Source organism: Aquila chrysaetos, chromosome 1 (assembly GCF_900496995.4).
Source record: "Aquila chrysaetos chrysaetos chromosome 1, bAquChr1.4, whole genome shotgun sequence".
NCBI classification, from domain to species: domain Eukaryota; kingdom Metazoa; phylum Chordata; class Aves; order Accipitriformes; family Accipitridae; genus Aquila; species Aquila chrysaetos.
Window position 1 is genome coordinate 40,294,099 of NC_044004.1, and position 13,912 is coordinate 40,308,010.

Sequence of the window (13,912 nt, forward strand, 5' to 3'; positions counted from 1 at the left end):
TCCATTTGTGTTGGGATGCCTTAAAAAATGTTCAGCTTAAGCATGTAAGTGCCCAGTTTAAGATGGGCTGGAATCTAAAAATCTATGAATCCTGAAAATACTGGGCAACCTGAGAAAAAAATTTAGAGCAGTATTTTTCTGTGTTTCTTTAAATCCCAGGAAAACTTAAAACTTGACAGCCAAAGTATCACAAACTGAGTCTCAAAGGCAGCTTGTTACTAGTCTATTAATTTTCATATCAGGAGTGCCCTTCTGTAAAAGCTTGTATTTCATCTTGTTGTTTTCCATACATAAGTCTGGTGGCTCACAAAAGAAAAAAACAAAACAAAACAAACAGTCCTTTTGCCCATCATCTCACCAAGTTTCAGAGATGAGGATGGCTAAGAGGAAAGGAGTGCTGTTGAGACTCTGATGGAGAGGAGTAAAAGAAAAGGGGCAAACACAGTTCTGAGACATGTTAAATTTATGTAGTTTAATTATCCTTGATAGGCAATTCTGATAAAATATCAGGAGGTTGTAGGAAAGCTCACAGTTCTAGTAAGGTGTGAAAGGACTGGACAATATACACAACATTTATTCTTGATGAAGAGGTAAATGAGCTGAAATTGTTAGCAAAGCTACAGTGGTCAGTAGAGAATGACAGCTAGAACAATGCCAACACAGCTTGCACTATGAAATCAGTGACATCCTAGAGCTGGCCTTGCTACTCAGCAAGTCAGGTGACAAAACCAAAAGGATTTGACAATCCCAAATTGTGAGGGAGAAACAGAAGTAAGTCAGCTGGTTAGCAGTATTGTTACCAAACCAGACAGGAAGACTAAATAATCATGGTTATACTCTGAGGAAGGAATTTAAAGTATTGTATGTAAACCTATTTTATTTACTAGGTAAGATAATAATCTTTATCTTAATCTTTCTCCTTTCAAGTCCAAGTGGGACAAGCGGGGTCACGTAAGTCATGTGTACCAAGTGTAATCAAGTGGGTCAGGTTGAGTAGGGTCAAGTGGGTTGGGCCAAGCCAGATTGGGCTGGATCAAGCCAAGTCTGGTCAAGTCAAGTGGGCTGGTAAATTCAAGTCCAGTCACGTCAAGTGGGCCAAGTCAGGTCATGTGAAGTGGGTGAGGTTAAGTCAAGTCAGTTGGGTTAGGCTGAGCTGGTTCAAATCAGTCAAATCAATTGGGTCAGGCTGAGCTGGTTAAGTCAGTCAAGTCTAGTCAGGTGGGCTTAGTCAGGTCAGGTGAAGTCAAGTTGCGTGACTGGTTGGGGTTGAGCTGGGCCAACTGAGCAGGACCAGGCCAGGTCAGATCAAGTGGGCCAGGTCAAGTGTATTAATGCCTGGAATATTAGCTCACTGAGTAACAGAAGGTCAAGCCAGGTTTCTTGGTGGGAATCAAGCTAGTGCCCCATCATGAACTCTAAATTCAAAGCTTGTCCCTGTTGCTACAGAGCAAGTCTTGGCAAATGGTCTACACATAGATACAAAATTAGAACTGTTACTGTTAACACATGATCATGCATGGAGGTAATACTCATCTACTTCTAAAAATTGTTTTTCCTGCAGAACTAAGAGTTTGACTGAAATCCTGGATTCACAACTTGTTGCATTACCTCAGAAACTTTTATGTGTATAATTTTTTTTTTTTTTGGTAGGGGGGAAAGGGGTGTGGGGATGTCCTAGTTTCAGCTGGGATAGAGTTAACTGTCTTCCTAGTAGCTGGTACAGTGCTATGTTTTGAGTTCAGTATGTGAAGAATGCTGATAACACTGATGTTTTCAGTTGTTGCTAAGTAGTGTTTAGACTAATGTCAAGGATTTTTCAGCTTCTCATGCCCAGCCAGCGAGAAAGCTGCAGGGGCACAAGAAGTTGGCACAGGACACAGCCAGGGCAGCTGACCCAAACTGGCCAACGGGGTATTCCATACCATGGGACGTCCCATCTAGTATAGGAACTGGGAAGTGGGGGCGGGGAATCGCCGCTGGGGGACTAGCTGGGTGCCGGTCGGCGTGTGGTGAGCAATTGCACTGCGCATCATTTGTACATTCCAATCCTTTCATTATTGCTGTTGTCATTTTATTAGTGTTATCATTATCATTATCATTATTCGTTTCTCTCTTCTTCTGTTCTATTAAACTGTTCTTATCTCAACCCGTGGGTTTTGCTGCTTTTTCCCAATTTTCTCCCCCATCCCACTGGGTGGGGGGGGAGTGAGTGAGCGGCCGCGTGGTGCTTAGTTGCTGGCTGGGTTTAAACCACGGCAGGGGACAACATATGGCATACATCATAATAGGGACTGAGATTTTCCAGTGTTACTGAAAATATAATATTACCTTGTATACTCATAAAGTGCAGGTACAATGCTATTGTACTGTCTTCTGATAGCAAGTAAAGCACCAATGTAACCACACAAAATCAGCAACTCATTCCGAAGTCTATAAATGAACAAGTATTAATCATGAACAATAACAAGCATTTGCAAAAACATTAAACAAACTCATAATCAAATGATCACTTTAAAACCTAATTTATCCATCCATCTTTTGTGGATAATATGTTTGCTGATTATGCTTACTTACTGTGTGATGTAATTGTTAAAACAGACTCCATCTGCTTTATATTGATCTCAATTATTAAATTTTAAATAGCATGTACAACACATAGTTATTAAGCACAATCATGTAAAGTTACAAAAACAACGTCACTCAGACCTTTTAATGTGATAAAACTCTAAATGTAAATAAAATTGCTTCACATATTAGTGTGGACTTCAGTTTCACCAAGTTTCCCCACAGGCCACAGGTAAGAGTTAAGCTTTTTGCTCCTTTTAGTTGTTGACACTTACACCTGTGCAGGCACCCAGGCCTAGCTTCAACCATCTGTCATGATGGTGAACCACAGCTATCCAACTATTTTAGAGTTAATTTTGAGAGTGACAGCTCACATTTCCTTAACACTTTGACATAAAACCCCATATTATGTGTGGTACCACTGCTCTTTTCCTTCAGGAAACTGAAACCACAGCTGATCAAAGTGAGATTCTTCAAGTAAGACCAATATTGATTCCCCCATTGTAAATGTCCCACAGAGAAAGCAGCAGTAAAATGTCTTTTTTTTCTTGTTTTGCTAAACCTTGAATATTTAGGAAAATTCCACATTCTATTCTCCCAACTGGGAACTAGCTTGCTTGCTGAAATTTTTTGTACCCCTCTTCTGGTAAACAAAAATGATAGTAACAGTGTGCACCTATATTTTTTTAATTCCCAAAGTTTCCTTTAATGGAGATTCCACTTTTATAAGTAAGGAAAATATACTCACTCACTACATTTATGCAACACTAATCGTTCAGTGCGTATGTAACTTAGAAGATCAAGATACGGACAGACTGAATCTAAAGTCCAATCTGAGCCACAAAGTTGTTCTGTTGAAAAATAGAAACAAAAGTACCTCAAGAGGCAAGCTATACAAATCATTTATGCTTTAAAAGGTTTCTTTGTCCAAGGACCTACCTTTCACATACTGAATGCCAATAGGGAGAGCCTTTTCAGGTTCTGTGCTTAACAGATAGTACTTTATAGTTTCGAATATATCCCCATCTGCCTGAATTGTCTCTGCCAACCGCATGCATTCTTCTACATCAGGAAGATTACACTGGAAAACAAAGATTTTGCTAAAGAATTACTGTAACGTTCAAACAATTCTTTAAGGTGCAGAGAAATGCTGAAGTTTCCACATAACAATAAGATCAAACTCTGTGAAAGAAGAGTCATTGTTGGACAGACATACTTGCATATAATGTGCTTTAAGAAAGCCATCTAGACCAGAGAATAACACAGGAGAAGGTTCTGTAACTTTAATTTAAGCAGTATTAGTTTCCATTGCTATTGTTTTTGTGAACTTTTTACTACTGCTTAATAGATGTGCAGTCTAAGTGGAACCTTAAGGGAGTTAGTGGAGCAGACCTTTCTGCTGCTGAAGAGGAAAGGGGGAATTTAAGGAGATTACAGACATAAGATGTAAAACAATTCAGGATAGCACAGGAAGCTGATCTGCCAAGACATGATTAGGCTGCACTTCAGTGATAAGGAGGTTATAAATCATACCGACAGGTAATTCTGAAGATCATAAGCTACTTCAGGAAGTAACCTGTGTCATGGAAAGACTACACACAGAATAGAATTTAAGAACTAAAGTCCTTCTTGTGCAATACTGAAAATAAAGTCAATGAAGGCTAAAAGAGCAAAAAAGGATATGTAACATGTAAGACTGTTAGTGACAAAGTCATCCTATTTGGCCTACAGTTTTCTGAAATTAATAAACAAATCAATACATAAGCTTGTTAGTGTTCAGGTAAATTCTTTTTCATTGTACCTTTTCATGCAGGTCATTTATTTCTGCTACGCATCCAGGATAAAAAGCACACAGTTTTACTAACTGCAATTTATTATCAGGAATCATCATAAGAAGATCAGCTGCTAAATTCCTGCACAAACAAAAGATGACATGTAATTACTCTTAATGGTTTGTAATAGGAGGAAACTGTTTTCTCTTTTACATTCCTTTTATAAAGAAGAGTTTACTGAAAAAAATACTACTTCCAGAGAAGAGCAGAAGCAACCTCAGTCTCTAAGACTATTTTGGTGCAATAAATGTGGCTTAATCTGTTCATCTTTTTGGGGAAGTCATGTGTTAATTTTCTGTTGCTTTAGTTGGTTGAATTAAACAGCTGTGCAATCCTAAAGCATCAGAACCACCTCAAAGTGAGATGGAAGAGCACGTGAGCAGGGATGGGAAGGAGGAAGTAGGACCTATCCAATTTGAAAGAAGGAAAGAAGTTAATGTGGCTCTGTATCATGAAACCATCCTCAAACTTCCAGGCTTCTAGAGTTCCATGACATCAGCATAAAGCATCTCTCAGTCATCCAGAATGGCTAGTGCTTCTGTGACGTTACAAAAGAGACATTATACAAGAAAAGAATGTGATACCTATTTTCATCCTTCTGAAAGGAAAATTGTGTTTTAGCAAACTGACATTTCTGAAATATTCCTAACTTTTTACCATTTGTTACCCCCTCCTTAACACAACAAGCAGCTGGAGGGAACATATGTAAATATTAAGAAATTATTTTGAAACAATTATTCTATTGAGCTTTTAATAACTGATTATTCTGGTTGCTTTGTGGCTCTTCTATACATGCAGACATCATTTCTCCTGTGACCCACAAGACTGACTTGCCACTGTGTAAGGCAAAAACTCCTACCGAGTTCCCCTGGATTTTCAGAACGTGGTCCTTGGCTTAAAAAAATGTTTGAGAAAGCTACTGACCAATATTTGCAATTGCTTTCTATCCCACTTTCAAGTATGGATCACAATTAAAAAATTAGAACACTTAGTTTAAGCTTATTTTTAGCATTAGTAAAGCCACACACTTTTCAAATCTATCTTTCTGTAAACAAGCAAAATACCTGTATCCAAGTGATGGAAAGCTAAAAGGAAGACATTGAAACAGTAATGAACAAAACTTTGTTTTATAGTCTTGCTTTACAGAGGAAAAATCTAATAGAAAGCAATTAAACTACAACAGCAAATACAAGGGTCAGGTTAACCGACTTTAACAACAAAAAAATAGCTTTCTAATGCCCTTTGACAACCTAAAGAAGGTAATGCCAAAAGGTCTTTGGAAAATCTGTTATACTATTACCATGCAATAGCCAATTTTCCAAGTTACAGAAAGGGTCTTTCAGAATATAGGATATTTCACAAGTTCTTAAACTATTTTCAAGATCAGTTACTCACATGTACTCATCTTCATAAGCAATTTTAAACTTTTTTTTAAAGTGATTAGAAATTGCTCAGCCAAAAAACTGAAATCAAACATTTATTTAAAAAAATCCAAAGAAGCCCTCATATAATGGCCTACAAATTGTGTTACCTGGAATGTTTCTTTAAGAATCAAACTGAAAACACTGTCAGTATAAAGAACAAAATCAAGTGGCTGAGTTTGCATATGCAGAACTCAGTATCTCAAGTAAAATACTAGCCTTCTGAATAGCAGAAGGTTGCTTTTAACAGTATTTAGGTGCTAAACACAAATAAAACTAAAATGGTGTCTTAAACACTCACAGATTTTCCCAAGGCTGTAGATTTGGAAAGATGGGGAAGGGCATGAATGTTTCGTTTTGACTTTTTGGTTTTGATTTTATATTTCAGAGCACTTCTTAAAAAAAAACTACCAACCAACCAACCAAACCACCCCACAAGACCCAAAATACATTCCACCAATAACTGATTTCATTATTAACCCATCAAGGTCCTTTTGGTATTCCTTGAGGTGTCTATAATTAAGTGTCTTTCTACAATGAAATGTTTCCAATTGATGGATATCCCTAAGCATAACAACGAGCAAAACAAAAAAGGAAGCCCTTCAAATATCAGAGGCCCTTGAACTCCAGCTTCCCCATACATGATCTTATACATGCAGTGGTCCAAGGAGTATTATGCTGTGCCAGTATCTCTTTATTACAAAATATGAAGACATTCAGGTATCTCTGATCTTTTCCTACAGAATAGGAAAATACGCTGTAATGGCTGCAAATCAGAATCCAGGATTGCAGGCTGTAGCTGTAATAGGTGTTCAGGATAGCATATGAAACCCACTGACAAATCCAGATGTATGCTTGGGCAATATGCAGTACACCAATTTAAAATTTTATCACATATACCCATGTAGACTTCAGTGTACACATAAGTTTGCATTAGTTTTATGCACATACATGTAAATGCCATACTATTATAAGTACTTGTTACAGCACTGTGTTCAGAACAAGCTTTTTTTATGGAACTGGAAAAAATATACAGTTTTTAACTCCATGTCCAGTGCTTCCTGTCAGGGGCTACATAAAAATCACTCTTCACAACAAAGGCAGGGAGATCAGAGAAAGAGCTTCAGAGACTTTAAAAGCTGTAGATGGAGTTGCCAAAACAACCCTGTTAGAACCGGTGCAATGCAGACATGCTAAATCATTGCAAAACCAAACCAGCAAGTCATCCATTTCTTGTTTTATCTTTTCCTACAATGCTTCATTGTCTAAGGCAGGTTAAATGCTCTGAGAGGAGTTCCACTATGTTTCTCTCAGGCTACCTCTAGATACTTACGCAAATACCAACTGCAGCAGAAAAACTGATGCTTAATTGCAGTATCTGTTTAAGCACACGTTTTCTATGAAATGTTAATTCTGAAACACCTGTACAGCTGCCAAGTATACCTTAGGAAGATTCTCTGCTTTTCACTGGTAGACAAAACAGACCAAAAACTATCCTTCAAAGTAAAACCACCACAGGGAGGAAAAGAAAATGTAGCAGAGATAAAGTTTCCCCTATATGCAACACAGAAATGACTTACTCCTGCAGAATTAAACAGTAATCCTGTTTCTTTAAATCTTGTCAGCTGTCTTGTATTCCTAATACCAATATACAATAATTCCTTAGCCTCTTAGGTTTTTATATTTTTCAAGCAAGTACTTAAAAATCACTTCACAGATCCCACTTAAGCTTCTGTTCCTTTTGACTTTATAATTCAGTTCTAGCCTTACTTTGTCTGGGGCAGTCATTTTTACTCAGTAGAGACTAGGACTTCTATGCTACCTATTGCCCAAGTACCTAGGTTTTTTTTCAGTGGGTTTCATACTCTGACAATGACTATTCTCTCATTTACAATGCATACATAATATATTTTGAAATTAAAGTAGAACATTTGCATGCCCTATACTTCAAAGGTCTAATATAGCAATTCTTATTCAAGCAGCAATTCTTATTCTACCTACCTATGGTGGTTTGGTGTCTATAAAGTTTCAGAAAGAAACACCTTTATCATTTTGTCAGGGGGGAAAAAGAAAAAATAAAAAAAATCTTCTTTGGATTAAGAAATTCTTACCATGTTGTTACTGTCATACATTTTCTTGCTAGTAATTCTAGGGCATAATGTGTTGCTTGTGCTGCACTTTCTCCTAAGACAGTACCAACACTGATTGCCAACTCCAGTTCATTTCCACGAATCAGGTTTGCCATCGCAAGCTTGCTCAATGAAAAAATTATATCATTAAGGGACACAAGCACTTTTAGGGATTCACCATGTTGAGCATATGACATTCATTTATGAGACTGCTTTTTACAGAAGGACAAAATATGTATTAGTTAAAGCAACTTATATATAATTTGGGTCTCTTAAACAAGTAAATAATGGTGCACCACATGTTAATCAGTTTTTAAATAACCAAATATATTTCCATTAGCAGAATCTTCCTTTATTCAACCAAAGAGATTATATAAATAACATACCCAAAAAGTGATAATAATTCCTTTTAGTCTTAAGTAAGGACACTAGCTTTCAGAGTACATATTTCCCTTCTCTTTCGATGGAAGGAGACTCAGCCCCCCGCCCCAAACCAAACAAACCACCAAACCAGGAAGGACTCTCCTGTTCTTACCCTCTCTGGGCAACTGGAGTTGCTGGTAGGCATAGCAGAATATTAAACAGTAAGAGACTACACAACAACTTGAAATATGTCTATTCATGTCTATAATACAGGCATTAACTGATTATTGCTTTCTCTCCGAACAGCTCATTAAGATGGAATTTTACTCATTTTGGGGGATAGAGCAGGAAGAATATATGGAGTCAGCAACAACAAAATCCAGAGAGAATGAGGAAAAGAAACAATTTGTAAAACTACAAACAAAATAAAAAAATCTAATAAAATGTTTCCTATATGTCAGCCCTATTTTTGTACTGAGGGGTAGGGTTTTTTTCTTATTTACATCATCATTTAGACTGCAAATTCTTCAAGGTAGAGATTGCATCTTTTGCAGCACAATGAAGTTCCAGTTCTGAATGGCTCTTTTGAGTCACCATAAACAATAAGCAGTAATACTTATGTGTATATGTAAGGTACTTAGGTACCTTATATTTTCTAATATAACAAGATACTGCATATATGAAAATACAATTAAATAACAACATACTACTTTCTGTGCATGACAAATCTTGAATTTAATAGAATCAGGGGAGTTTTGCTACTAACTTTAATACTGTAAGGATCAAACTCTCTGTATAAATATATACAAAGCAAATACTAAGTGTAAGTAATACATTTTAGAATATAGTACATACATTTTAAAAAACAGTTAACACGTGGAGATGTAAAAAGGAAGTCAATGTTGGCCTCTCCATAGTTAAAGAGGAAAAAAAAAAAAAAAAAAAAAAAATTACCTCTATATTTTCAACAGCCAGATGGCAACATGCTGCAAGCACTGCATGGCCATCCTGGAAATACCATTCTGCCAGTTCTTTACTGACCTTGTGCAGGAGCCTGCAAGAACAAAACATGAATTACGCAAGGTCACTTAAAGGTTGGAGTTCTTTGGTTCTTAATTTATGTACAAGTCAACACATTTGCTTCTGTACCCTAAAATTTCTATATTTGACTTACAGATAATGACACCACCAGCTTTCAAAATGCAATCAACTTGAGCTTCATCCACCACTTATGTTGGTGCATATTCAGGTGGGTCAGTTTCCCAAAATCTACATCAGTATGGAGATGTCTCTTCAGATTGACATAAGAAAAACCAAATATCTGGATATTCATTCTGTACCTGTGAACTCTGCATAAATATCTCTCTAATTGCTCAAAAATTGCACATGTAAATAAAGTAACTACACAGCCTCCAAGCTACTTTTGTTACTACACATATAACTTGATAATGTAATTTAGCTTTTGAGCACTGTTCTAAACAAGGAGAGATGCATGGTTTCTTTTATGGGCACATACAGTGAAAATACAGCCATTAGTGTACATTGTCAGAAACTTCACTGATGATAAAGAGCAATGCTTCAGGAGGAGAAGATGCATAAAACATAGGGTCTTACAGATACTTGTTAATGCTAAATCTTACTCTACTTACCAAAAGTTCTAAGTTAACATGCTAAGTAGTGTTTAGACTAGGTCAAGGATTTTTCAGCTTCTCATGCCCAGCCAGCAAGAAGGCTGGGAGGGGCACAAGAAGTTGGGATGGGAGACAGCCAGGGCAGCTGACCCAAACTGGCCAAAGGGGTATTCCATACCATATGACATCATGCCCAGTATGTAAACTGCAGGGAGTTGGCCTGGGGGGATCGCTGCTCTGGGACTTACTGAGCATCAGTCAGCAGGTGGTGAGCAATTGCATTGTGCCTCATTTGTTTTGTATATTCCAATCCTTTTATTAGTGTTGTCATTTTAGTATTGTTATTATTAGTTTCTTCCTTTCTGTTCTATTAAATTGTTCTTATGTCAACCTTCGAGTTTCACCTTTTTCTTTCTGACTCTCTCCCCCATCCCACTGGGTGGAGGGGGGAGTGAGCGAGCAGCTGCATGGTGCTTAGTTACTGGCTGGGGTTAAACCACAACACATATGAAAAATCCATTTGGTGCCAGAAGGTGGCACAATGGGGGAATTATTCAGTGTAGCATCAGTTAGTTAGTAACTCTATCAACTAAGTACTAGAAGATGTATTATTTTGTTGTCGAATTCTACATTGCTGATGCCAAATTAAACCACTGAGGTTTATCTCCCTTGAGGACTTTACATCCTACACTCAGATGAGGCTTTAGATATAAAATAGAACAACTTACTCATTATAATCATCGGTATTGTTTCCACCAGAATTTGAAGATCCACTTGTTGTGGAGAGTGGTGACATCTGTATATTTCCCTCACAAGCTGCCTAGAAGTTAATAAAAAAATGGATTAATTAATGCATCAATCAAACTGAATATGAAATGTGATTTTTCAACAACAAAAAAAATAACCTAAGGCGAATAAAATTTTTCTAAAGCCCAGCTATAACAAAGGCAATGTTTAAACCAATGAACTTATTCATAGCTAAATTTTAGCCTAGTTTCATCCAGCCATACAAGAAATTCTACAGAAGCAAGAGACCTCTTCCTTCCTATGCATTTGTACAGGATTTTTCCAGCATTTGAATACACTTAAAATGGACAGCAATGGCTACAACCTTGATTTTTACACCCTAAGGAGCAAGTGGCTGCGAGTGAAGCATGAACTCCGTAGATACTTCTCAGTAGGTATACCAGCAAATCTGAAAAGGTATATATAGTGGCATAAGCTGAACGTTTTTCATGTCTGGCAATAAATTATTTCTAATATTAAACAAGAAGAGATCAGTGTGGGTTAAAAGGAAATTCTTTCATGTGCTTTAAGGTGTAGCTGGGGTAACAACATTAAAACTCAGGGCTCAATTAAAAGGAAAAGAAAGTCATGATATTTTCTTGCTTAATATTATCCAGTTAAACCTTTGAGACAAAGGCTATTCTATGAATTGTAATAAAAGCAACGCCTGCAATGTCTCTCTCACAAGAAAAATGAAGATCTTTCTAAAGCTTTAAGGTGCTTTAAGGTTCAAGCATTATAACTTGTTAAGCTCAAGCATACCTCAAAGTTACATTCTGTGCACTATTCAGCTACTATTATTAGAACAACAACATACAGACAGACAACTTCCAAAGCACAAATTCACATGCATTATTAGAGTTCTTATCCCTGAGGTAACTGAACATTCAAGGACAGGTAGGCATGAGAGAATGTACCAGGGACAAATCTTGACAGTTTATTTAACAAACTATATTAAGTATCCAGAAATTATTCAAAAAGAATAAAGGAATGGTGAGAAAGAGTGCAACAAAGTATCAGTCTCGCATGTTTTGCATGCCCTTTAACTTGTGTTTACATTAGGAAGCAGAAGGAACACATGTGCTTTTGGTAATCTCTTGCACTGTTTTTTGTATTAATTTGAAAGTTTGATTTCCTATATGGATTACTACTGCAACTGAGCAGTTTCACCCAAAGATTCTATAGAAAGTAGTATAACCAAGACCTCAGCAGAAATGCAAGAGAAATCCTACATGTCTTTGATGTTAAGGGCAATATTGACTGCTGAAAATCAGGTTAATTTTCTACTTCAACCAAAACCGAATACATCAGTTTTCACGATGGGTATTTGATTGCAATTTAGAAGAATCAGGCTTAAAAAATTTGTAAACAGGAGATACCTTTTTATGATTTCTGCATAAAACCTGGTCAATGCAATACAGAAGTAAGGAGTAGGGTATAATTATTTAGCCATTTCACAAAAGCAAACAGTGCTAGCCTTTTAAATATGCTTATCATCTTTCGACTAAGAAACAAAGAGCTAAATACATCTCCCACACTGTTATACATAATAATACCTGTGCAACAAGAAGAGCCTCTTTAAGCTGGCCTCTTGAAGTAAAGAAAGAAACTAGTTTCTTCACATCTCCGATAGCTATACAGTATGGGATGACATCATCATTTTCTTCCTGAATTAACTGATCAGCTCTCCTAATTAAACAAATGAATAAATAAGAAGAAAGATCTACATATATACTTGATCACTAAACTTATCTCTATGGTATAGGTGTTACATGAAGCCATATAAAGTTCACTGAAACCCATCTGCCTTTCTAGACCTCAGAAGACTTGCAAAATGCGGATACTGCACTAAAGAGTTTCCAGTTAAAGTTGCAATTTATTCTCAACCCTTTAACTTGATTCCTGCACACAAAATCGTTGTTGAAATCTTCCCCAGTTCCATCCCAAAGCTTACTGAATAAAAGGTAACATCACTAGAATGCTGTAACAAAAGCCAAGTACAACTGATAATAGTATCCATCCTTCCTACTTGTCTGTGTCCTTTTATGGACAGAAACTACAGTTCAGCATCATATTTTTACTACCTTACCTTTGCATTAACTTCCTCCAATATTTCATCGATACACCAGGTGCAACTGAGAGAGCTTTGTCCCACTAGGAGAAAGCAGTAATACATTTCACCTGATCATTTTATTTTGAGAAACAGCTGTATTTTTAACTAGCTTCATGTTTCTTCCATTAAATTTATCAAAAGGTTAAATAAGGAATGAGCTATGCATTAGACTGCATATGTTAATATAATTGGAGCAAGATTATTCTTTTCTGGACTTAGGACCCATTTTGTTGCTACCCCATCTTTGCTAGGATAGCTGGTTTTCAGAAAACTTCATATTATATTGTTCTTCAATGTTCTGATATTTTACCTCTCCAAGTTCTACCATTAGTTCACAATATCGCTGAATTTGTCCTAATCTTAAATGTATTTCTGCAGCTTCTTTAAGCCTCTCCTCTTTGCTTGGTGCACCAATACCACCTCCAAACTTGGACATTTTTACTGTTGTCAATTCTTGTGCCTTGGACTAAGGGGGGAGAAGAAAAAAGATAAAAAAGTTTTTTAAAAAATACAGTTTTCTGCGATGAAAACAAGTTTTCTTAAGAATGAATTAGTGTCAAACATTACAATGGAATATAAATGCTATCATTTAAGAAAAAAATCCTTTTAAGAAAATAGCTGGAAATTGTACTTATTACCATTATAATGATGTCCACATAAAGAAAGAATACAGTAGGCTCAACCTGTGTCACGATCTGTCATACCCCATTAACCTTACGACCAATAAGTGATTTATATTCCCAACCACTGCAATTTTTATATTAGTTGAAGAGAGAAGACTAAATTTTCCATCTGACAGAGTTTAAGAAACAAGCTGCAACAGGATCACATTTAACGTAAAAAAAGGCAAGAGGAGCTTCACTTCACATTTCATGAATTCTCAGTTTAACTCTATCATCAATATACGTGAGATGGTGTTTGGCTATTCATGGCTTTACAATACCATATATGGAGGATGGAAAATGAATTTTGAACATTCTTCACCAAAGTAGACTAATAGCAGCTGCTGAGAAAGGATCTATTTTTTTAAAAAAACAAACTATGTTACTTTTTTACTTGGCACGCCTATCTT

General features: G+C 36.6%; 1 protein-coding gene across 7 annotated transcripts in view; it reads right to left on the bottom strand.

Annotated features, from left to right (window-relative positions):
• The window catches only part of WDR17 (WD repeat domain 17), a 65,925-nt gene that overhangs the window by 5,193 nt on the left and 46,820 nt on the right, over nucleotides 1-13,912 (bottom strand). For 5 of the 7 annotated variants that reach the window (XM_030029367.1, XM_030029338.1, XM_030029377.1 and 2 more), the window contains 11 exons: nucleotides 13,151-13,306; nucleotides 12,817-12,881; nucleotides 12,284-12,416; nucleotides 10,670-10,761; nucleotides 9,265-9,364; nucleotides 7,930-8,069; nucleotides 5,462-5,482; nucleotides 4,367-4,478; nucleotides 3,505-3,646; nucleotides 3,314-3,416; nucleotides 2,329-2,430 (listed from right to left, as the gene is read on the bottom strand). In XM_030029367.1, the coding sequence (XP_029885227.1) occupies nucleotides 2,329-2,430; nucleotides 3,314-3,416; nucleotides 3,505-3,646; nucleotides 4,367-4,478; nucleotides 5,462-5,482; nucleotides 7,930-8,069; nucleotides 9,265-9,364; nucleotides 10,670-10,761; nucleotides 12,284-12,416; nucleotides 12,817-12,881; nucleotides 13,151-13,306 (1,166 nt within the window). The remainder of the gene's footprint in view (nucleotides 1-2,328; nucleotides 2,431-3,313; nucleotides 3,417-3,504; nucleotides 3,647-4,366; nucleotides 4,479-5,461; nucleotides 5,483-7,929; nucleotides 8,070-9,264; nucleotides 9,365-10,669; nucleotides 10,762-12,283; nucleotides 12,417-12,816; nucleotides 12,882-13,150; nucleotides 13,307-13,912) is intronic. The other 2 variants (XR_003925592.1, XM_041122644.1) reach the window with 2 other exon arrangements.